The sequence below is a fragment of the Macaca fascicularis genome, chromosome 17 (assembly GCF_037993035.2).
Source record: "Macaca fascicularis isolate 582-1 chromosome 17, T2T-MFA8v1.1".
Lineage (NCBI taxonomy): Eukaryota > Metazoa > Chordata > Mammalia > Primates > Cercopithecidae > Macaca > Macaca fascicularis.
In genome coordinates this window covers 21,426,515-21,451,053 of record NC_088391.1, presented here as the reverse complement: position 1 = coordinate 21,451,053, position 24,539 = coordinate 21,426,515, and the positions used below count along the sequence as shown (strand labels likewise).

The following is a 24,539-nucleotide window of genomic DNA, read 5'->3' as shown; positions in this document are numbered from 1 at the left end:
ATTTTCTGGATTTCTAAGTCAATCATTAACAAATTTTGTATCACACACCATTCTCTTGAAACTGTCTTAATTTGATATAACATGAACACAAAAGTTTCAGGTAAAATAACTAAGATGTCTTTAGCCAAATGATCAAAATGCTTCAGGTATCATGACTAATCTATGTACCAATGGATGGTTAAACTGAGCTGGTTTATCCTTGAAAAATATTAGTTTAGGCCAGGCACAGTGGCTCACGCCTGTAATCCCAGCACTCTGGGAGGCCGAGGTGGCGGATCACCTGAGGTCAGGAGTTTGAGACCAGCCTGGTCAAAAACGTGAAACCCCGTCTCTACTAAAAATTTAAAAATTAGCCAGGTGTGATGGTGCATGCCTGCAATCCCAGTTACATGGGATTCTTATGAGACATAAGAATTGCTTGAGCCCAGGAGGCGGAGGTTGCAGTGAGCCGAGATCGTGCCATTGCACTCTGGCCTGGGAGACAGAGTAACACTCTGTCTCAAAAAATACCAATAATAACAATAATAATGATAATTCATACAAATTGGAAATGTTTTGCTTCCCTTCTCTTTTGTGTACTTTGAAAAATTCTTTTCCTTCCACCATTTTTGTTATAAATGAGTGTGTAACTCAAACACAGACATCATATAGAAAATAATACTTCACTTGAGGCTGGGTGTGGTGGCTCACACCTGTAATCCCAGCACTTTGGGAGGCCGAGGCGGGTGGATCACCTGAATTCCAGAGTTCAAGACAAGTCTGGCCAACATGATGAAACCCCAGTTCTACTAAAAATACAAAAATTAGCTGGGCGTGGTGGTGTGCACCTGTAGTCCCAGCTACCCGGGAGGCTGAGGCAGGAGAATAGCTTGAACCTGGGAGGTGGAGGTTGCAGTGAGCCGAGATCATGCCACTGCACTCCAGCCTGGTGACAGAGTGAGACTCCATCTCCAATAATAATAATAATAATAATAATAATACTTCACTTGAATTTTGTTGCTGATGAATCCTAAGTGTGAAGACACAGCACCATCAGAAGGAAGCTTAGCTTGGTGAAAATTTTTACAATGACTTATTCTCTTTTGCTCTAACATAAGTGATTACTTTAAACTGATTGGTTAGCATCTCTAGGCCTTTTCATCTATTATGGTCTTTGTCAAAAGTGGAGTCCTAAAACTATCTGCAACATATTTCCCAGGGTGCTTTATAAGTACAAATAAGTACTTGATATTCACAGTCAATGTCTGGCTTCTAAGGAGAAAAGTAGGACATAAAAGAGAGTAATGGTATAATTTCATAGCGTTTTGAAAATTTTGCCATTAAAAATCGAACAGCCCACTAAAAATAAAAAAATCACACTTTTATAATAATAAAGTGCTTCATGTAATGAGCCTTGAAAATTACCAAGTTGCTTAATATAACATAATACTAATAATAAAACAAATCAGACTGTAATTATGGTAACTAAGAAATGAAAGTGATCAGCACACACCCGAATTTTGTTAGTCAACAAATTTCTCCAAACAAGTTATTCTGAAATAAAGCACCTTCCCCTGACCTGTAAAGTTATTGTTTAAAATGAGAGAACTTAAAAAATAGGCCAGGCCTGGTGGCTCATGCCTGTAATTCCAGCACTTTGGGAGGCCGAGGCGAGCAGATCACCTGAGGTCAGGAGTTTGAGACCATCCTGGCCAACATGGTGAAACCTCATCTCTACTGAAAATACAGAAATTAGCTGGGCGTGGTGGGAGCACACCTGTAGTCCCAGCTATTTGGGAGGCCGAGGCATGAGAATCACTTGAACCCGGAAGGCAGAGTTTGCAGTGAGCTGAGATCGCGGCACTGCACTCCAGCCTGGCAACAGAGCAAGACTCCATCTCAAAAAAAAAAAAAAAAAAAATGCAGATGTAATAAGATTATGATTTTTTATTACAATATTCAGCATTTACTATACTAAATCTCTGTGAGTGTTAAAAATCAGTTAAGTGTCGTGGTTTAATCCCCGCATTTCGGAAGGCCAAGGTGGGAGGATAGCTTAAGCCCAGGAGTTTGAGACCAGCCTGGGCAAGATGGTGAGACCCAGTCTCTACAAGTAATAAATAAAAAAAATTAGCCAGGCATGGGTGGTGCATGCCTGTGGTGGCAGCTACTCGGGAGGCCAAGGTGGGAGAATTGCTTGGGCCTGGGCAATTAAGGCTGCAATGAGCCATGATTGTGCCACTGCACTCCAGCCTGAGCAACAAAATGAGTCCCTCCATTGCAAAAAAAAAATCATTTAAGATCAAAATTCGTAAGTACCCATGATAACATATTTTGATGCTGTTGATTTTTTTAAAATTATCATTTATCTTTTTTGGTTAAATTATTGTTTAAATAACTGTAAAGGACAATTATGCCCTGAAATTACAATTAATATTCTTAATTGACTTAGGGGATTATTAATAAATTCGATTTTTCTGTCTGCTATTTTTCATTCATATAATATTTTATATATGCAAAGCTTTAAAATAATAACTTTAGTTATTCAATATACATCTAGGAAACAAATCAGCGTGGCTTCATTTTATTGTGGAAATGAGGGTAGAAAGGCTAGTAAATGTAGTGAAGGCTTCATAGATTGGAAGCTGAATTCTATGCTCATACAAAGTTATTCATATTCACCGTGGAACACATCATAATATTTGCATCTCTTACAATATTTAAAGCCTCTTGTATCTAATGTTTCCAGTTTTATCAAGCAAGCTGCTTATTCAGATTTTAGGGGGTTTTCAAAAGTGTAAGTATGACTTTGATTATGATGAAAATATCCAGAACAACCATATTCTCATAAAATATAAAAAGGCAACTTTTTTATATTTATTAAACCCTTGGGATTTTTAAAGTCTTCTGCTATGGTTCTGAAAATACTAATAGGCAAGATACTGCAGATTTAAAAATTTTTACCAACAAAGGAAATGAATACTAATATATAATTTTCATTAAAAAATGGTTTAATCTGATAATTGAGACTTTTTAAAAAGTCTTGAAAATTATATTATTTATAGAAGAATATAACAAATTTATTTGTTTTGTTTTGGTTTTTTGGAGATGGAGCTTCACTCTTGTTGCCCAAACTGGAGTGCAATGGCCCGATCTCCACTCACCGCAACCTCCAACTCCTGGGTTCAAGCAATTCTCCTGCCTCAGTCTCCCACGTAGCTGGGATTACAGGCATGTGCCACCACGCCTGGCTAATTTTGTATTTTTAGTAGACACGGGGTTTCTCCACGTTGGTCAGGCTGGTCTCGAACTCCCAACCCCAGGTGATCCACCCGCCTCGACCTCCCAAAGTGCTGCTATTACAGGCGTGAGCCACCGTGCCCAGCCGAATATAACAAATATAAGGACTTTTAAGTTTCTTATTCTCACCAAATAATGTAATTTTCATTTTTCTTTTAAAATGCTTAGAAAAAAATTCAGTCATTCCACTACTGACTCAATTTTTAAATACATATATTTAATAATGTATAACCCTCAAACCAGAAGGGTACCACAGACTGTCTCAGATGTGGTGTCTTTTTAGCATTTTTGGAATAAAGATTTTAGTAAAATCTTTAAAATAATACCATATAATATTACAGACCTAGTAGGAGTTATTCGGCTCTATGTGAACCCTTTTAGATTACTAAAGTCATCACAAAGGCCAATCAGATCTCTTTTGCAATCATTCTTTAAGTCTAAAAAGAAAGCTTTAATGCCTTCTCCAAATTTTCTCCTTCATGAATTTTAATGCATCAAGCCCATGATGCAAATTTGGAATAAGTTTCTTACAAAACAGTTACAAACTTCTTGCAATTTATTGAACTAGAAAAGTAGTTTTATTGCATGTATTCTCTCATTTAGTTTTTATAGTGATTCTGTGAGGCATAAATGACTATAATCCGCATCTTATCGATGAGGAGAGGAAAGTCTAAGTGAGTTAAACAATTTCTCCTGGTTATAGTTTGTAATGGTGGAAGTGGAAGACAGTTTGACTGAAGAGCTCTATTCTTGGTTTGTTTTTTTTTTTTGAGACGGAGTCTCGCTTTGTCGCCCAGGCTGGAGTGCAGTGGCACCATCTCGGCTCACTGCAAGCTCCGCCTCCTGGGTTCACGCCATTCTCCTGCCTCAGCCTCCGAGTAGCTGGGACTACAGGCACGCACTACCATGCCCGGCTAATTTTTTGTATTTTTAGTAGAGACAGGGTTTCACTGTGTTAGCCAGGATGGTCTCGATCTCCTGACCTCATGATCCGCCCGCCTCGGCCTCCCAAAGTGCTGGGATTACAGGCTTGAGCCACCGTGTCCGGCAAGAGCTCTATTCTTAACCACTATGCTGTATCATATTAAATATTTGAAACAATGACATATCACAGATTTTATAGTTTAAAATCAATTAAGGCTGTGACTCTATTACTACTTTATTACTTAATTATAAATAAGTGATATTCCAAATTACTTAAGAAACTTTTGGATTAGAGAAAAAACGCTGGTATTATTATTATCATATATAGTTCAAAAAGTAGTACACAGCAGTGTAATCACTGAAGTATGAAATAAAATAACTCTAAAGAAGTTATGAGTTTTCTGTTGGCGATTATTAATGTATTTGCTTTTGGTGGTCACTGCTCTTACATTAAAAATAACTCACAAATCTGCTCATGCCTCTAATCCAGCACTTTGGGAGGCCAATGCGGGAGGATTGCTTGAGCCCGGGAGTTTGAGACCAGCCTGGGCAACACAGTGAGACCCCCATCTCTAGAAACTTAAAAAAAAAAAAGATTAGCCAGGTGTGGTGGTGCTTGACTGTAGTCCCAGCTACTAGGGAGACTGAGGTAGGAGGATCGTTTGAGCCCAGGAGGCTGAGGCTGCAGAGAGACTTGATATGTCACTGCATTTCAGGCTGGGTGACAGGGTGAGACCCTTTCTCAAAACAAAATGAAATAACAACAGCATAGGCCTTATTTTTAGAAAATTTTAAGGAAATTAGAAAGGATGATACCTAATTAGATTAAACAAACAAAAGGAAAGAAAACAATATTTAAAACAGTCCAATATAATTAACAATCAAAAATTCTGCCAAAGACTATATAACTGTCCTCACAAAAAGTTTTATTCTCCATAATCAACCAGAATAAAGAATACCAGAATGATTATACAAGGTCCAAAGATTTTTTTTTTTTTTTTAGACAGTAGTTCCTAGTTTCTTGGGGGTGAAATGCTGTATTTTGATTTATGTTTCCTTTAAATGACTATGTTATTTTTTTCCTGAGCAAAAATATTTCTCAAGCTAGTCCTATGTGTGGAAAGCCCAATTTAAAGCTACAGTGAAACCAGCGGTGGCAGGTCTACAGTATGGTCACTGTCTGGAGAAAACACATGCTAGGTGCTACAGTACCTTCGCAGGACAGGCCATGGGAGGTGACTCCAGAAAGACTCTCTCTGCACACGTTACAGAAGGTGGGCCGGGCGTGGGAGCAGGCGTACCAGTTGTGCATCCCTGAGAAATGTTCCACATTAAACTGGGCCACCTAGAACAGAGATGTGAGGACAGATGTGCCAAGCCAGCGAACAAGGCTACAGATGCTGAACTCTTTGGAATGCATATAGTTATGGTCAAATTTTCAAATCCGTCATTTTTAAAACCAAAGCCCTTTGCTTTAAGCTAAGAATTTCAAAATCTGGTTTAAACAAGTTGCTGAAGGAGTGTACACATACTTAAAACGTTTGCACAGTAGAGCTCTAGCCCTTTGGTTAACATTTATTTCCTAAGAACACGAGACGGAAGAAAAGATGCTATTTTACCTCGTAGGGTTCTCTGGTCTGTACAGACTTCAGCGAGCTGATCCAATCCTCCATCTCCTTTCTGTTCTCAGCACACAGCATTAGCCTTCTGAATGGAGTGATGATCTGAAAGGGATAATTCAATCTAATGATTGTTAACACCCAAAGAGAAAGATTATTGCAAAACCTGACACCTTCTGAGGTAATTCCATTTCTAACCTGAGTCTTTATTTCTTATGTTTTTGTCCTCTGTATGATAAAAATAATGTGGTCTAGGAAAGAAAAAGCCTAAGGAGTTTTTCTATCTTTGACCCTTTTGCTACTGACTTGGGCTCTTTAGCCCTTTTTTCTAAGGCTATAAACCCAAAGACACAATGCATTCTTATTCCACGAAATATATCTTGCAAACTGATTTTAAATATACTTCAAAATAATTCATAGTAAGCTTAGAAGGAATACATAGTTTTCAATATGGAAAATATTTTTAAATTAAAAATCAAAGAAATGTAATATTAAACGATTTCTTAATTATTTTAGTTTTCAATATGGAAAATATTTCTAAATTAAAAATCAAAAGAATGCAATATTAAATGATTTCTTAATTTTTTTAATTTTTTTATTTTTTTAGTAGAGGCAGGGTTTCACCATGTTGGCCAGGATGGTCTGGATCTCTTGGCCTCGTGATCTGCCCACCTCGGCCTCCCAAAGTGCTGGGATTACAGCTGTGAGCCACTGTGCCCGGCCACCTAATTGATTTATTATGGTATCAACAATATTCTGTTAATATTTAAATAATATTGAGTTTACATATCACTTCTACTGTCTATTTTAATGATTTATGAAGATTCTTCCTCCATCGTGTAGAACTCCACTGTACTAGTATTTAGTGAGAGCAGGGACAAAGAATTAACATAAACATCCTTTTGTTGGCTTTAGGGAAGAAAAGAATTACGATTTTTATCTTTTTTCATGTCATTAAAAAGGCAACTTAATTACATTAAGGACCTTAAAGCAAGTGGAATGAAAACTTCACACTGTCATAGGATCAAAGTGCTTCAAAGTAAGATTCTGAAATGACTTGAAAGAAGCCCCTATTTATTTGTAAATACAATATTCTGGCTATAATCTTGAAGTTACTAAATCCTACACATTTACTGTCAAGAAAAGATCATTTATTTACTTGCAGAACAAGAGAAAAATGTTGCATTCCTACCTGGAAACTATTTCCAAAGAATAAAGCACATATCTATTTATATAGCAAATAAGAATTTTTCTCAAGTTAAAAGCCTCTTGATCAAGTGATAAGTCTAAACGTTACATTGGATTATTGAGCAGATTTCACAAGTAATGAAAGAGCAATAATCTTCTAAAACAAACAAAAAGAAAAAATGAATCCTTCCCAAAAGGAGTAAACTAGTACGCCTAAATCATTACTATTCATCTTGGAAAATAAGTCCATTATTCAAAACAACAGAGAGATCAATCCAGTCTTAGCTACTCACGAGTCATTGCCGCCTCTCATTTGTCATGGGTTCAGGCTACAGAGTCCTTCCTTAAACCCAGAAGCTTTAAATACATCTAACAGGCACTCACCCTTAAATACAGCCAGCCAAAAGTCACATGGAAGAGGAGCACCAATCAGTCAGCTCTGGATATTTGTTAATTGCATATGAAATTGAAGAGAACCTCACTTTTGCATTTTCTTGTTTTCCACGACCCTCTTTGGATAAAGCTTATTAACAGTTGGTCACTTCTCTTCCTGAATAAATAGTTAATGCAAAGAACAATGCCTCTCATTACTTAAGAGCCAAATGGATGCTTTATTGCTTCAAAATGTTTTTCTAGGACAGCTCATGAGATGCAGCAGAGAGGTACCATTAAATCATAATACACTCCTGGCTCTAATGACTGGCACAGCATTTCACAGTCTCCAAGTTTCATTGGACTCGCTGATGTTTTCTGAATAAATATTGTCTCTAGCATTTAGTGTATTCATTTTTTGCTACCTTATATGATGTAACTCTAAGGATTCCCTCTCCTTCCCTTATATGAGATAAAGTATCATGAGACAAGCATTATTCAGACAAATAAAGCAGGCTTGCTATTTTGTTCTTTAACTTTGTTCTTTGCTGAATTCTAAGTAAAGCATGATGACTAATGGTTTTAACTGTCTTTAGTGCCTTTACATTAAATGTCTTGTAAAGTCACTGTAAATTCAAGAAAAAGGGGAGAAAGAAGGATAAAGAATAGCTTCTAATTTTTCTTTGCATATTTGGAATTACACAAATGCCTCAATTCTAAATGATTTCAGCAATATAAATCATGTGTGCTTATATACTAATAAAGTAAAATGTACACATTTGCAATTTCTCCTTTTCAATAAAAACCTGTTTTAAAGTGAACAGTAATAAGCAAGGAAAGATCATAACACATTTAATACAGTTAAGTTTTCCAGAGGCAAAAAAAATTGGAAAGTTATTTTGATTTATAGCCCTTGTGATTAAGAAATCTACTGATTATAAAATGACATTATAAGAAGTCAGTATGAAAAAGAAATCATACTGGTTTTGTGGCCACAGTGCCACAAATACCTCAGTGAGCAGCCCAGAGTTGTCTGGGCTTACTAGACGAGCCTGGCTTACCAACAAACCCGTTAATGCCTCCCAGATGGACCTTTCCCTCGGCAGTCCTTCAATACTCTAGTCCCCTCCCACCTTTTATTTAAATTCTTCCTCATCCCAGACCTTCCTAGGAAAGGATGGGACAGATGCAGCTGTTGACCGACAGGCTCTGGTTATCCCTAGCTGAAATGCATTACACTGCAGCAGCTTCTCATCGAAATCTTTATTAGGAAGATACCCGGGGAGGAGCAAACTCCAAAATGTATTATTATGTCCTTATTTTGAGAATAAGATGTCCTACAAGTGAGGAGGATAGGGGAGATGGAAGGATAGAACGCAATCCCTCCACCATACTTGGGGGAGGGGTTATTCACCAGCGAAAACCAGGCCTGGTGGGGAGGACAGGCCCAGGACGTTTCTGGAACTAGAAGACGTTTTACTTTTCCTGGAAGAGCTGAAGCTCACCTATCCTAAAATGTCTCCGAGTCCTTGTGCTTACCTCAACCCCACTCTAACTGCCTCTCTTACCGCCATCATATTTACCAATCATTTTTTTCAGACATATCTGAACTTACTTCAGTAATTTTTTCAAACTATAACCACCAGTCCCACATCAGATTCTGGGGTACACCTGCCTGTCTGTTCATCCATTCAAGCATTTATTGAGCATGTACTGCCTGCCAGGGCCAGGGATAAAAACCACGTGGGATTTGCTTTAAAGAGGGTACAAGGAAGACAAGAAGTAAACCAAGGATTACCTTGCCTGAAAAAGTACTAGAGAAGATGGGGTCCAAAGGACAGACATCTAAATCAGTTTTGTAAGTGCTAACTCAAATAATATATAAACTTTCCATTAATAGAAATATTGCCCCACCTTGGGAGTTACTGACCTGTAAGGATTGAGCCAACGACACTATTATGTAAGAGTCAAAAATTTCTCAGTCTGACAATGCATATAAATGCATAAAACAGACAAAAAAATTTGGCATTAAATATAAAAATCTATAGAAGAGTAACATTGCAGTTAAGATGTCAAATATATAAAGGTGTGCAGGCTAAAAAAAAAAAACAAAAAAAAAACAAAAAAAAAACCCATACATAGATACTGCATACTAAAACCCATACTATAAATACTGCACTGCTATCTTTCAGTGAAGGAATGACAGATAATTTTAATCATAATTTTTTTTGTCTGTGGTTTTGTTTTGTTTTTTGAGATAGGGTCTTGCTCTGCCCAGGCTGGAGTATAGTGGCTCGATCACACCTCATTGCAGCCGCAACCTCCTGTGCTCAAGCGATACTCCCATCTCAATCTCCTGAGTAGCTGGGACCACAGGTATGTGCCACCACACCCAGCTACTTTATTTTTAGTTTTGTAGTGACAAGGTCTCCCTATGTTGCCCAGGCTGTCTCAAACTCCTGGCTTAAAGCCATCCTCTAGCCTCAGCCTCCGGAAGTGCTGGGATCAACAGGTGTAAGCCACCAAGCCCAGCCTTTCTGTAGTGTCTAAATCAAATACGCACTACTTCTGTAATAAAAACGTTACTTAAATTTTTACTAACAGAAAGATGAGAATTTAGAATTCAAAAATTTGCATTGTTCCAAAATAGGAACATATGGAGTTTAAAAAAATTCCCCAAGTCTGTGCTACACTCCATGAACACAGAACATCTGAGGGTGAGACCCCAGTATTTTGGGGGCTGGGTGCAGTGGTTCATGCCTGTAATCACAGCACTCTGGGAGATTAAGCAGGCAGATCACTTGAGATGAGGACTTTGAGGCCCAGTATTTTTTTGGAAACTCTCAGGTAATTTCCAAAGCGTGGCCAAGTTTGAGACCTAGTGTCTAAAGATATTTTATTGTTCCCCCCAACAATGTTATAACTTAATGAAAGAAGTTTCTAAAGAGAAGTGAAGTAGAGGGAGCTGTTAATTCTCAGTTGGAAATCACTAATATAAAAGCATAATCTAACTCTGTCTCTAAACTTTGGAGTCAGGCTGGGTGCGGTGGCTCACCCCTGTAATCCCAGCACTTTGGGAGGCTGAGGTGGGCGGATCGTCTGAAGTCAGGAGTTCAAGACCAGCCTGGCCAATATAACGAAACCACACCTCAACTAAAATATATATATATATGCACCAGGTATGGTAGCATACACCTGTAGTCCCTGCTACTCAGGAAGCTGAGGCAGGAGAATCACTTGAACCTGGGAGGCGGAGGTTGCAGTGAGCCGAGATTGTGCCACTGCACTCCAGCCTGGGCAACAGAGCGAGACTGTCTCAACAACAACAACAACAACAAAAAAAAAACCAAAAAACTTTGGAGTCACACTGACCCACCCTGAATCCCAGCAACATCTCTTCTTACCTGTCTGGCTGTGGACACATTTCCTGAGCTCCCTAACCATGTCTGTCCTCTGCTAAGAAGGGACAGAGCAGTAACTCACAGTAACTCTGCAGCGTCAGCTGTGGATCCATGAGCTAATCCAGGTAAAACATTTAGTACAGTCTCTGCCATGCAGTCAAGCTCAGTAAATGTTATAATCACAATTCTTCTTAGCAGGCAAAGAAAGCATTTACGGATTTTTTCTGCATACACATTTACATTTACGGATTTTTTCTGCAAGGTATATTTTTTGTGTAAGTGTGGTCCAAGATGAAAAGTGAAATGAAAAGTCAAAAACAGAGACTTGTGTCAACAAAATAGTCACTGACTAGCAAACCACCAAAATGGGCATAATGATAACGACCGACTGACCTTAGAAAATATTAGGAAAATATCAACCAACAAATTGGGAAAAAATGGACTCTCCTTAATTGCACTTGTATTTAACCTTGCCCAGTAGCATAAAACGGCAAAATGTTTACTAAAATGAAGAGTATCAGGGTCTGTATTTCACTGAAAGAATTCAGCATGGCATCTCTAATAAGTATCACATGTAAACTAGTTAAGATTGCCAGCTACTCATTTTAACTCAGATTTTTTTATTCTGCAATGATGGAAATTCTGCAAACTTCTCTGGTCATTTTTAATGTCCAACAACCTTTTCTGTTAGGAAATTCTTATTTCTAACCTAAAGTAATTTACAACAAATTGATTTCAACTGCTCTATAGCAGGACTTACTGTTGTATCGTTAGTGATTAATCCTGAACTGCTTTTATTGAAATAAAAATTCATAGGCAGCGTGAAGCCTTTATTGGAAAACAGGACAAGTGAAAATTTTTACAGTGCTGTATCAATTTTTATTGCATTATTATAATTCAGGAGATACAATTTGATGTTTATTACAGTCTAATCAGAAATAATTGTGTGTCTTTTTATTTTTGGAGATAGAGTCTCACCTGTCACCCAGGCTGGACTGCACTGACACAATCAAAGCTCACTGTAGCCTTCAACTCCTGCACTGAAGTGATCCTCCCACCTCAGCCTCCCAAGTAGATAGGACTACAGGCGTGCACCACCATGCCCAGCTAATCCTTTTATACTTTGTATTATGTGCCTTCTTAACACTAGCTTTGCTATACCTGAAGTTGCCAACTGCTCAGGCTTTATATGCCTCTTCCATCTTTCCTCATGAAATCTATTTCCAACTCTTTAATTATGTATGTTGCTTTTTTACATTCTTTTATGGAATAAAATAACTCACTTTGGAAACTTAAATGTGCCAAACTGCAATGTAGTTGTGCATCTGAAGCAATTATTATTATTATTATTATTATTATTATTATTTAGAGATGGACTCTCGCTCTGTTGCCCAGGCTGGAGTGCAGTGGCACGATCTCAGCTCACTGTAACCTCCACCTCCCAGGTTCAAGCAATGTTCCTGCCTCAGCCTCCCGAGTAGCTGGGACTACAGGGGTACACCGCCATGCCTGGCTAATTTTTTGTATTTTAGTAAAGACGGGGTTTCACCATGTTGCCCGGGCTGGTCTCAAACTCCTGAGCTCAAGCAATCCTCTTGCCTTGGCTTCCTAAAGTGCTAAGATTACAGGCGTGAGCCACCGCGTGCCCAGCCCTGAAGCGATTATTTTGAGAGCAGAGATACTCTTATATTTCAAAGAGTAAACTGGAAACCTCTGCTTCCAAGAGCACAGTTCTGCAATTGCACATGTACACTTGAACCAAAATGAGGTGGGTTTTTTTTGTTTTTTTTTCCAAATTACCCAACCAAGCTCCAAAGCAGACTTGCTGCATCTAAATCTTGGTTTGTGGTGAGGTTGTGAAGAGTTCTTTGTTTTTGTTTTTGTTTTTTTGAGATAGGGTCTTGCTCTGTCACCCAGGCTGGAGTGCAGTGGCAAGATCTTGGCTCACTGCAAGCTCTGCCTCCTGGGTCCCAGTTCAAGCAATTCTCCTGTCTCAGCCTCTGGAGTAGCTGGGATTACAGTCACGCACTACCATGCCCAGCTAATTTTTGCATTTTTAGTAGAGACAGGGTTTCACCATGTTGGCCAGGCTGGTCTTGAACTCCTGACCTCGTGATCCGCCCGCCTCAGCCTCCGAAAGTGTTGGGATTACAGGCGTGAGCCACCGCGCCCGGCGGGTGTGGATAGTCTTAGATGTAGTTTGGCAAAGCTACACAGGTGATACTGGTGTATTCCCCTGTTTATCAACCACGAAGGGGAGTGAAAGTATCCAATTTGCCTTTTTGTAAAGGCGGAGTCTGGTATAAGTAATGTCAAGAAAGTGCTCTTAATCTTTATGGATCTCTTTCTTTTAAGCATCCTTCTGCTCCCAAAATTCCCAGTGTTTTCATCTGCCCTCAACAGCGTTCCTTTTGGGGGATCAGTCTGAAATAGTCTTTCCTCTATGGCATCCCATGTAATATAACAGAGGCCACAAAATTATGATTTCTGATTTTTTTTGTCCATTCTGTTTAAACCCTGAATTGCTGTTTTATTAAAAAAAAATTTTTTTAAAAAAAGGTTAAAATTCACCATAATTAGAGAGGTACAAGTACAAACAGTGTGGCCTATTTTCTTCTGTTGACCACTGCCTACTCTTATATGACCCAGTGGTCCCTGAAGGCATTTTGACTTGCAAGTCACAAAGTCTCTTCCAATTCCTTTGTTTTCTGGGGTCAATGCTTCTCCATTTTATGATCCAGTTGTCTCAAGCCCCATCTGTTTTCTAATATGACAACTAACCTAAAAAGCAATTTTTCCGAGGTGTTAATAGATGATAAAGGTTTAATGCATATTTTCTCCCAAGGGTGCTTGAATTTTAATGGAAGACTAAGTGAAGTAAAATGTCACAACAAATGCAATTCTGGCACCATGACCAAAGAAAGTGCCATCGGAATTTTCAACAGCTAGTATCATTTTAACCAACAGAATAACAGCATTTCAGATTAGGAAGAGACCTTATCATGCTGGTGCAATACCATACATGTTCATTTTATAGATGTGAACACTGTGGAATCTGCATTAAGTGCTCAAAAATTCTTGAGAGATATTAGTTCCATGGAATCCCAGAACACAAATTTCATAACATCGAAAATGATGTAAAATAAGTTATAAAGATGTAATGGAATAATGATAGGACTAAGCTAGACAGGCAATTCACACACATTATTATTAATCTACAGCTGAAACTTATAAAGAAATTCTGCTCTGCAGGCAGTGCACTATGTAAACAGGATCCTAAATCAAATTGTGTGCTAGCTGAACTAAGGTCTTCCCTATTCCCTTTCAGAATTACCTAAAAATCTTTTCAGATGTCTGCTTAGAACCATGTTTAGATTTATAAACAGACGCACATCTTCTCTCTCTACTGACAGTCAAAGATCTTTGAGAGTCACTTTTCACTTTCAGTTCTGGCTGACTGACATCATTCTAACGGGTTATTTTGGCAGAATAACAACTTACAGATCTTAGGGTATCAGTGAGGTATTTCGAAGGTATCAAACTTTGAAACATTCCTGAAGATATTCAAAATAAAGAGGGTGGCATTTGTCATGAACTTGAAAAAATTAGCACCAAGGCTGCTGATGTATCTCTCTAACAAACTATGTATCTTTTGGATGTAATATTTATTTCAAAAACCAAGCTACAAATCAAGGAATTACCTATACAATGACACACATAATCAACTGAGAATTCCGGAGCATAGATATGAAATAAAACTCACTGTGATGAGATTCTACCAAAAAAATACAAGTACTAAAAAACAAACTCTAATGGAAAATTTCTGTAAATATATTACACAATTATTCTGAGAAATCAATAAATCAGAGAAAAGATAAAGACCTCTGGACAAGAGTGGAACACCTTTGCCAAGAGTGTGTCTTTCTCCATATTGCACCAGCAGAAGGTCTCTTCTTAACCTGAAATGCTGTTATTCTGTTGACTACTGACTTACGGCAAAAGAAAAAAAAAGAGGCATTATATCATGGATCCTTCAAATATCAATGCAAATTAAGTATGAGCTAATTTTATTACAACATATTGAAAAGAAGAAACAAATGCAGACACTAAATGAGTTGTCCACAATTAACACATTTCTTATACGAGGAGTTAACACAAAAGTAACAGCATAATAGAGCAAGAAAAATTAAAAATATTATTCCTTCATTGTACAATACTGAACTGCATAACCATGTTCAGTTCAGTAAACCTTTCCCTGTCACAGCTTCTGCAAACCCAAGCAGCATCAGAGAAGACGGAAAAGAGGGAGAGTTGAAATCCAGCAACCACATTTTAGGGATGCCTATTAAAGAATGAGGGATAAAGTGCAATGATGTGAAAGATTTGCTTTAAAACACTTGAGATAAAAATAGGAAAGACAGCCGGGCGCGGTGGCTCAAGCCTGTAATCCCAGCACTTTGGGAGGCCGAGACGGGCGGATCACGAGGTCAGGAAATCGAGACCTCACAAGGTCAGGAGATCGAGACCATCCTGGCGAACACGGTGAAACCCCGTCTCTACTAAAAAATACAAAAAACTAGCTGGGCAAGGTGGCGGGCGCCTGTAGTCCCAGCTACTCAGGAGGCTGAGGCAGGAGAATGGCGTGAACCCGGGAGGCGGAGCTTTCAGTGAGCCGAGATCCGGCCACTGCGCTCCAGCCCGGGCGACAGACCGAGACTCTGTCTCAAAAAAAAAAAAAAGGAAAGAGAAAACAGATGAAGCAAGTAGGGCAAGAGCTAGATAATGCTAGGAGCTGGGCAATGGGGATGTGGGGTCATTATCCAGTTATCCTGAGTTTGTATACATTTGAAATTTTCGTTAATTAAAAAAAAGTACCTGAGTATTTGATAACTCCAAGAAAATCTCCAAGGAACTAAGAAGGCGAGGGACCTGGATGTCATCCTCCTTATATACACATAGACCCTATTCAGCTCTTGCCTCTGAGCTCACCTGGCAGACCACATCCACCAGGACCTGTCTCTGGCCTCCCACCCCCTCCACCATAGCAAACTCAAATTCGATGAGTAATGTGGCTCCCTTGCTCAAATGACCTAAAATGACCACAGAAGGTAATGAACTAAAACTTCCAATCGCTGATTGAGATGAGGGGGGATGGACTGAGCTGAAGATAGCTACCAAATCTTACTTTCATAATTCTTGGACTTCAACGATTCTGCTTAAGTTTAGGTCAGTTCGACTCCCTAAACAAAAAATCTGCTTCTTGAGTAAGGAATCATGAAATCATAACGATGTCATTTTCCATGGTAATTTGACTTCCTTCTATAACCTAATCTTAGATTTTTATTGCCTTAAAGTATAAAATATAAATGAAACATAAAATCAAATATCTGTTTCCATAAAAAAGGAACCACATATTTTAATGCTGTCAATACCAATGTTTTCACTGCATACATAGAATGTCCACAGGATCTTAAATTCTAAAAAGCAAAATTTTTCTTTATCTAAATTAAAAAATCCAAAGTACTACAAAATCAAACTTTTCTTGAAAAGCATTTAGTAAAACATTACACTTTAAAAAAATAAAGATATGTAAGGCAGCAGAAGCCAAACATTTTTCAAATTAGCACGGAATTCATCACACAGTTTATATAGTCTTAGAATCTATATAAAGATTTTAAAGGAAAGCAATCTACTTAACATCTTTCTGGGACTATCATATTGATATGGACAGGAGATAGGTAAATACTGGATAGAAGAGGGTGGTTCCCCAGCAAAGGCCCTGCTCTCAAGCCTGGAAACCATGACCCTAAATGAGAACAGTTATCCCTGTTTTCCCATTTGAATGTTGCTTTTACCAAAACCACCCTGGCCCACCAGGGCCCCACCACCCATCCTGTACCCATAAAAACCCTTAAACTCCACTGGCAGAAGAGCAGAGCAGCACAGCAGAGAAGGAGAGAAGAGAAGAAGCACCTGAACGTCAAAGAGGCAGCTGGACACTCAGAAAGGAGTTTGGGCTGGACAGGGGAAGATTTTCTTCCCACTCCATCCCCTTTCCAGCTCCCCATCCCACTGACAGCCACTTCCATCACTCAGTAAAACCTCTGCATTCACCATCCTTCAAGTCTCTGGGACCTGATTCTTCCTCAATGCCAGACAAGGACCTGGGTACCAAGAGGGCAGGGTGTAAAAGGCTGTCACCCTGACTCTCCACTGAGCTGGTTAACATTTAGCTATCTATGGACAGCAACTGCTGAAAAAGCATTAATTGTAATACACCCCCAGAGGCTACCGTAGGGCTGGAGCCCAAAAGCGCTCACCCCTGCCCCAGCACCTGCTTGCCCATGTGCTCCCCCTCCCACAATGGGTTTGAACTTGGCCAAGGAAAACGAGCCACCCCTCCCACCCCTGTCACAGGTCCTGCGGAGGGGTCCAGGGAACTGCCCCCTCTTAATGTCTCTAAGCTTGTATTTCAGAGTCATGGTTCCAACTGTTACTTCACAGAAGAATCTGGTTCACCAGAGCATCAAAAATAGAAGATGAGAGTGAAACCATCAAGAATAAAGAGGTCCCCGTGCAGCTGTGCCCTCCTGCCCTGCCTTCCCTAGGAAAAGGACACGACAAAGGACTTGGCCTTGAGGAATCACCAAGAAAGGCTTCATGTGTTACTTGTTGGGGTATCTTACTATGGGATCTATATATACACATATGTGTTTGTGTATGTATGTGTGTGTATATATGTGCGTGTGTATATACATATATACACACACATGTATAATCATATGATCAATAATAAACCCCCATTTCTTTTGAAGACTATTGGTCAAAGCTAGAATTTGATTTCACCACCATTTCTTTTGAAGACTATTGGTCAAAGCTAGAATTTAATTTCACCACCATTTCTTTTGAAGACTATTGGACAAAGCTAGAATTTAATTTCTTATAATTCAAAGAAATTATAGTTATGAATGTTTAGTCAATCCACATTGTACTAGTTTCCTATTGCCGTTGTAACAAATTATCACAATTTTAGTGGCTTAAAACAACAGAAATGTACTCTTTTAAAGTTGTAGGTTTCAGAAGTTTAAAATCAAGATGTTGAACAATATGACAACAATAAATAACCCCATTAAAAAGTGGGCAAAGGACAGGAGCAGACATTTTTCAAAAGACATACAAATGGCCAAGAAGCATATAAAAAAATGCTCAACATCACTCATCATCAGAGAAATGCAAACAAAAACCACAATGAGACACCATCTTAGGGCAGTCAGAATGGCTATTATTAAAAAGTCAAAAAACAACAGGTATTAGCAAGAATGTGGAGCAAAGGGAATGCTTGTACACTGTTGGTATGAATGTAAATTAGTACAACATCTATGGAAAACAGTATAGAGATTTCTCAAAGAACTAAAAATTGTACTACCATTTGACCCAGCAATCTCACTACTGGGTATCTACCTACAGGAAAAGAAATCACTACATTAAAAAGATACCTGCACTCGTATACCTGCACTCGTATACCTGCACTTGTATGTTTATTGCAGCACTATTAACAATAGCAAAGATGAGGAATCAACCTAAGTGTCCATTAACCTAAGTATCCAGTATCCATCAACAAAGGATTGTATAAAGAAACTGTGACATACATATATATAATTCTTTTTTTTGACTGAGTAGTATTCCATGGTGTGTGTGTGTGTATATATATATATATAAGTGAAACTGCATATATATATTCATAAGTGAAACTACATGTATATGAAACTATATATATGTGTGTGTGTATATACACACACACACACATACACAAACACACACACACACACACACACACACACACACCATGGAATACTACTCAGTCATAAAAAAGAATAAAATCATGCCTTCTGCAGAATAATGGATGGAACTAGAGGCCATTAATCTTAAGCGAAATAACTCAGAATCTGAAGTACCACATGTTCTCACTTATACGTGGGAGTTAAATAATGTGTACACATGGACATAGTGTGGAATAATGGACATTGGAGACTCTAAAGGGTGGAAGGGGGGTGACAGATGATAAATTACTTACTTTGTACAATGTGCACTATTCAGGTGCTGGTTACACTAAAACCCAGACTTCACCACTATGCAATATATCCATGGAACAAAGCTGCTCCTGTACCCTCTAAATCTGTTTCTAAAAATGAATAAAATAAAAAAGATGTTGGGAGGGCTCCATTCCTTCCAGAGACTCTAGACTCTAGAAGAGAATCCACGTCTTTGCCTCTCTCAGCTTCTAGGGTCTGCCTACCTTCCTCAGCTTGCAGCCCCTTCCTTGCTTCTCTCCAACCTCTTGCCTCCACAGTCACATCTTCTCTGACTCTCTGATTCCTCTTGCTTCCCTCTTATTGCACTGGGCCCACCTAGATCATCCAGGATCATCTCATATGAAGATCACATGATCACAATTACAAAGTTTCTTTTGCCAGGTAATGTGCCATTCATTTCATAAGTTCCAGGGATTAGGATGTGAACATCTTTGGGGGTCCATTATTCAGCCGACCACACCCATAAAAAAAACATAATACATAATTATAAATTTTGGTATTGTAATAATAAACCAGTAAATCAATAGCACCTGAAATCTATTTTCTTATTATATTCATAATTTCAATAATATCAGTTAATATCTATGGATACCAACAACCAAAGGAACTAATAATTAAGCTCATTAAACACAGGACACTTATGGGGCTCTGATTTTGATAAATAAACAGAAAGATTACTTCTGCAGCATCTTACATTTTCAAAGTGCTTTGCTATCAATATGATCATATTTACCATTTCATTTAATCTTCCATATAAGAGGTAAAAAGAAATGTAACTTTTATAAAATTGCAAACATGGTAAGTCACAGAGGCAGAAGATATAGTCAGGTCTTTCAGCTTTAAATCACAACCTCTTTCTCCTGTTACACCAGAAAAATAGGGCCTATTTCTCAGGCTCCTTCATATGGTCCATAGAACCGTGTCTAGGGCACAATCCATTTTGCCATATTTTGTTATATGGAGCTCTAAGATTTCAAAGGTCATAAAAAACTGTTCAACAGAAATAAAAGGGTTAAGATATGGAAAGAAAGTTTCAGATTACCAATAACAAAATTATTTTTCCTATCATAATTTTTAAAATAATTAAGCATAATTTCGTTTAGCTATATAATACACAGCTATGTCTTATTACTAAAATTGGTTTAAAAAATCTAAAAAGTACTGAGTGCTCTAAGAACAGACTAAAGTCAATTAATATTACAATGCCAATATAAAGCAAGCATATTTTACAAGGTAAATAAAAGAATTCAAAACTGATAGGCAAGCCACACAAATCTGCAGCATAATTCTATATAGTTTGCTTAGTATTTGCAAATTTGTGAGCTCCCTGTGAGTTCAATATCCAAGTGTTTGAAAAATTAGAGTTTTCTAGTTCTCCCTTATAACTTTATCTAAGAAGGTCTCCCCTTTTATTCTCCATCACGACATGCTATTCTTATCTTTATAGCACCTTTCTCCATTTACAAATTAACATTTGATTATTTTCTGACTGCACCACTTTATGTCTGTTTTGTGATTTTATTCTAAAAGACAATCCAACAACAGAGTACGTTAATGTTTTCAGTGATGGGCAAAGGTGAAGGGTTAGATAAGCTATAAGGTTGTGAGCAAAGAGCGGAAGATCACCTGTTGTGATAGTTTAAAAGTTACACTCTCCATTTGAATCCAACCATTTATTCATTAGAAAATACAAAGCATTCCTATTTTCTGCCAAACAATGTTGCAGCCTCCAGGAAACAGAAATGAAATACCCAATCCTTTCACTCAGAGAGCTCACAGTCCGATGGGGCAACACAGATAAGTGAAACTAACTTCAATCGAGTAGGTTCCTGTCATCTTCTAAACCACTTGGCATGGCTTACAAGATCCTTTGTGATCTGAACTGTCTCTAAGGTTTCAATCCCTGGGGTGCAATGAGAACACAGTGAAGGGGAAACTAACCAAGACTAAAGGGTCTGAGAATGCTTTGTTGGGGAAGAAGATACTCAGATAAGAAGGCACGAAGAGGTCAGGAGCGATGCCTCATGTCTGTAATCCCAGCAATTTAGGAGGCCAACGTGGGAAGATCACTTGAGGCCAGAAGTTTGAGACCAGCCTGGGCAACCTCACAAGTCCCCATCTCTACAAAAACTTAAAAATTAGCCTGGCATGGTGGTGTATGCCTGGGAAAGCTGAAGCAGAAGGATCACCTGAGCCCAGGAGATTGAGGCTGCAGTGAGCTATAATCACGCCACTGCACTCCAGCCTAGGCAAGAGTGAGACTTGTCTCAAAAAAAAAAAAAAAAAAAAAAAAAGTGGGGCAGGGTTGTGGGTGGCAAGGCCAAGTAAACTTTCCTGTGTATGTCTGTGGGGAAGAAGCCACAAGGAGGGAGAAGGAGAAGGCATGGGTACTGTAAGCCGAGGGATACACGAACACATTGAAGAAGAGAGATCAGACAGGGGGTGGGTATTGTGAATAGTGTCATATGACAACCATGGGCTGCAAATGGAAAATAAAATCAGAGGAGCAATTATGAAGAACCTTTTAACCACACTAAAGAGTACAGATTTGATCCTAAAAGTGACACAGCACTGCTACTAAAGGGCTTTAAGCCGGGAAGAGACACAAACCAGATACTCATTTTAGGAAGATAACTGGCAGGGCAGCAGTGTAGATGGTCCACCTGGTGGTGGAAAGCTGTAGTGGGAGACACTTACTAAACGGCAGGAAACGCATGGGAGGACATGAGTTAGGCGTGCAGTGAGGCTGCTGTGCATAGGAGCACTCCATGAAGATTTCAGCAGCTGACAGAGATGAAAAGGATTCCATGGATTTTTAGGAAGTAGAATTAATGGGACTTGCTAACTCATTGTGAGGAGTGACCGTGAGGGAGGGTTTAGATGACTCCATTATTCATGTTTGGAGTTAAAATCATTTCAAAAGTCAAAAATACTAAGATTTACCATTTACGAAGTAATTATAACAGGCCAGGTATATCATCTCATTTCATCCACATAATTCAAAGAGTGGCAAGCAGTCCTTTGCTGGGAGGACCCTAAGGCTTAGAAAGGTTTGTAACTTGTCCAAGGTCACTATGTGTAGGTAAGATTTGAAACTATATCTGCCTTCCTCCCTAGCCATCTGCGAGAGAATGAAGAAATGGCAAAGAATTTACTGACATTATCCTGAAAGGACGGACAAAAAAGACTGCACGTGCTGCTCACTTTTTCTCCCCTTAAGAACAAGAATCAGGGCTGCTGCACAGTTGTATCTCAACCTTATACCTTACTGTGCATGTTTAAATGGTGAGCAAGAAAAGAAACGCAAAAGTGCTGGTTAATAACAATAACAGTAAGAATGACTTCATCCACAAACATAGGCAAGTCTATGTAAACCAGGCACCTTCTCAGAACAAAATATTTACAAGATATATATTAACACAGGGCATTGTTTTGGAACTATTACAACACACATGGGAAATTGAGAAGTTTTTTCAGTATTAATTGTAATTACAGGGATCACAGTGACTTCAGAAATTATTTATGTAGGCTTTCACACACACTCCCACTGTAAATTAGCAGTATTAGTTAATGGACACATTAAATGTTTTACCATTCATTTAATATTTTCAGACTGTACCAGAGATTGGAACAATCCATTAGTCTCATTCCCTTGGTACAAGCTCTTTTAGTTTATAACGGTAAATGGCTTTGTACAAGACACATATGTAATGGGAAATTTCAAAACAAAATAATTGTTTTGTATTGGTCACCACAAAACTAAAATATTTTTAAAACCTAAATTTTCCATTACACCATAATCATACTTAAGGAATGGAAAAGATATTTGAGTAGGCTAAAAACTTCAAAAGATTTTGGGAGGCTGAGGCGGGCAGATCACAAGGTCAGGAGATTAAGACCATCCCGGAACACGGTGAAACCCCGTCTCTACTAAAAATACAAAAATTAGCCAGGCATGGTGGCATGCGCCTGTAGTCCCAGCTACTCGGGAGTTTGAGGCAGGAGAATGGTGTGAACCCGAGAGACGAAGCTTGCAGTGAGCCAAGATCGCGCCACTGCACTCCAGCCTGGGCGGCAGGGCGAGACTCCATCTCAAAACAAAAACAAAAACAGAAACAAAAAAACAACTTCAAAAGAACTATGAAAAATGATACCAAAAAAGTACTTTAAGCCATTTTAATAGTATTTAAAGCTGTTCTCTGAATTGCCTGCAAGACATCACCAGGGTTATCTCACTTCACTTCGAATTCACAATGTCCGGACCTGAAGTCTTTTCACAACCCCAACCTGCTTTTATTCCCATTTTCAACCTTTAATTAAAGGCATCATTTATATACCAATCCTCCCCAAATCAATAACTCCACATTCACTTCCTCTTCTCCTTCTCCCCTCCCTTTGGACACACAGCTCTCCAGTCCTTCTGCACAAAGTCTCTCGTCCAGCCCATCCTTCCTTCCCAGTGCAGACAAGGTCATCTATGTCCTTATCCTGGTTTCCCTGAATATCCTGACAGCGTCCAAGGTGGTCTTCCTGCTGAACCCATCACTCTATCAAATGCATTCCAGAAGGTGGGTCCCATGTGGCATTTTTAAAAATTCTGAATAGGCAATAAACATTTATGATACAAAATTCAAAATGTATTTAGAATGAAAAGCACATATCCCTCCTAAGCCTGCCCCCAGCTACTGACTACCTTTACTGAAGGCAAATATCTATCTTCTTGTGCTTCTCTCCAGGGATATTCTATCCATATACAACAACTATATGCTCTTTTGAGGTTTAAATGCATGCATGTGTGCACACACACAAACACACACACAGAAACATCTTACAATTCACACTGTTTCCCATCTGGCTTTTCCCACTGAATAAAACTTGAAGTTTGGTATGTTTTGTTAGACAGAACTCATTCATCTTGTTAATGGCTGCATAACATTCCATTGCATGATATATTTCACAATTTACTCCAACCAGCCTCTAACTTGCGCATTTGGGTTGTTTCCAATCTTTTGCTATTACAATGTGCAATCATATCCTTGTAAACACGTCTTTGTACACATAAATGGCACACTTCACTACCCCTGCTGATTCCAGATAATGATAGTAGTGAAGGCACTGATGAATCTAAAGACTTGAAAACCTTCCTTTACACTCTGTCCTGTAAAGTGTGTATCTTGATATTGTGTTAAACGCCAGGCTAAAGCCTTTTAGAAGTTTATCTACAGTCATTTTGAGGATAGGCAGCTCTGTCCTGGCTGGTGGACACAATTCTACATTTTCCTAAAAAGGCATATGTAACCTAAAATATATTCATATGAATACTTTACCTATACAAAAAAACAAAAAAAACAAAAAAAAAAAAACCCTCCCCCAAATCTGAACTCTTACAAAGGCTCCAAAGGGAGAAGGATGAACTGCTTTGTACTGACAGCTTTTCTCACATTATGGTTCTGACAAACGGGGCAGCTCTAATAATATTGTTGAGTAACTGGGAAAAATGATTGTTAGCACCCTTTATGGATGGAATTCTGAAAAATACAATGATCAAAATTTGTGCAGAAACCAGACCACAAAGGCCAAACAGCCCACTGCTTTTACAAACATGAGATCTATAACACAGAATGCTGTGACTCTTGCCACTTGAAATATTAGGCCTATGTGGC

The 24,539-nt window shown here is 38.7% G+C and overlaps 1 protein-coding gene across 8 annotated transcripts in view; it reads right to left on the bottom strand.

The window, feature by feature from the left end:
• DGKH (diacylglycerol kinase eta) overlaps window positions 1-24,539 on the bottom strand; it is a 197,152-nt gene that overhangs the window by 72,005 nt on the left and 100,608 nt on the right. For all 8 annotated transcript variants that reach the window (XR_006693619.3, XM_074021916.1, XM_074021917.1 and 5 more), the window contains 2 exons: window positions 5,823-5,927; window positions 5,416-5,548 (listed from right to left, as the gene is read on the bottom strand). Coding sequence is in view for 5 of the 8 variants with exons in the window: in XM_005585737.5 (XP_005585794.1) it covers window positions 5,416-5,548; window positions 5,823-5,927 (238 nt within the window). In the remaining 3 variants the exon portion in view is untranslated. The remainder of the gene's footprint in view (window positions 1-5,415; window positions 5,549-5,822; window positions 5,928-24,539) is intronic.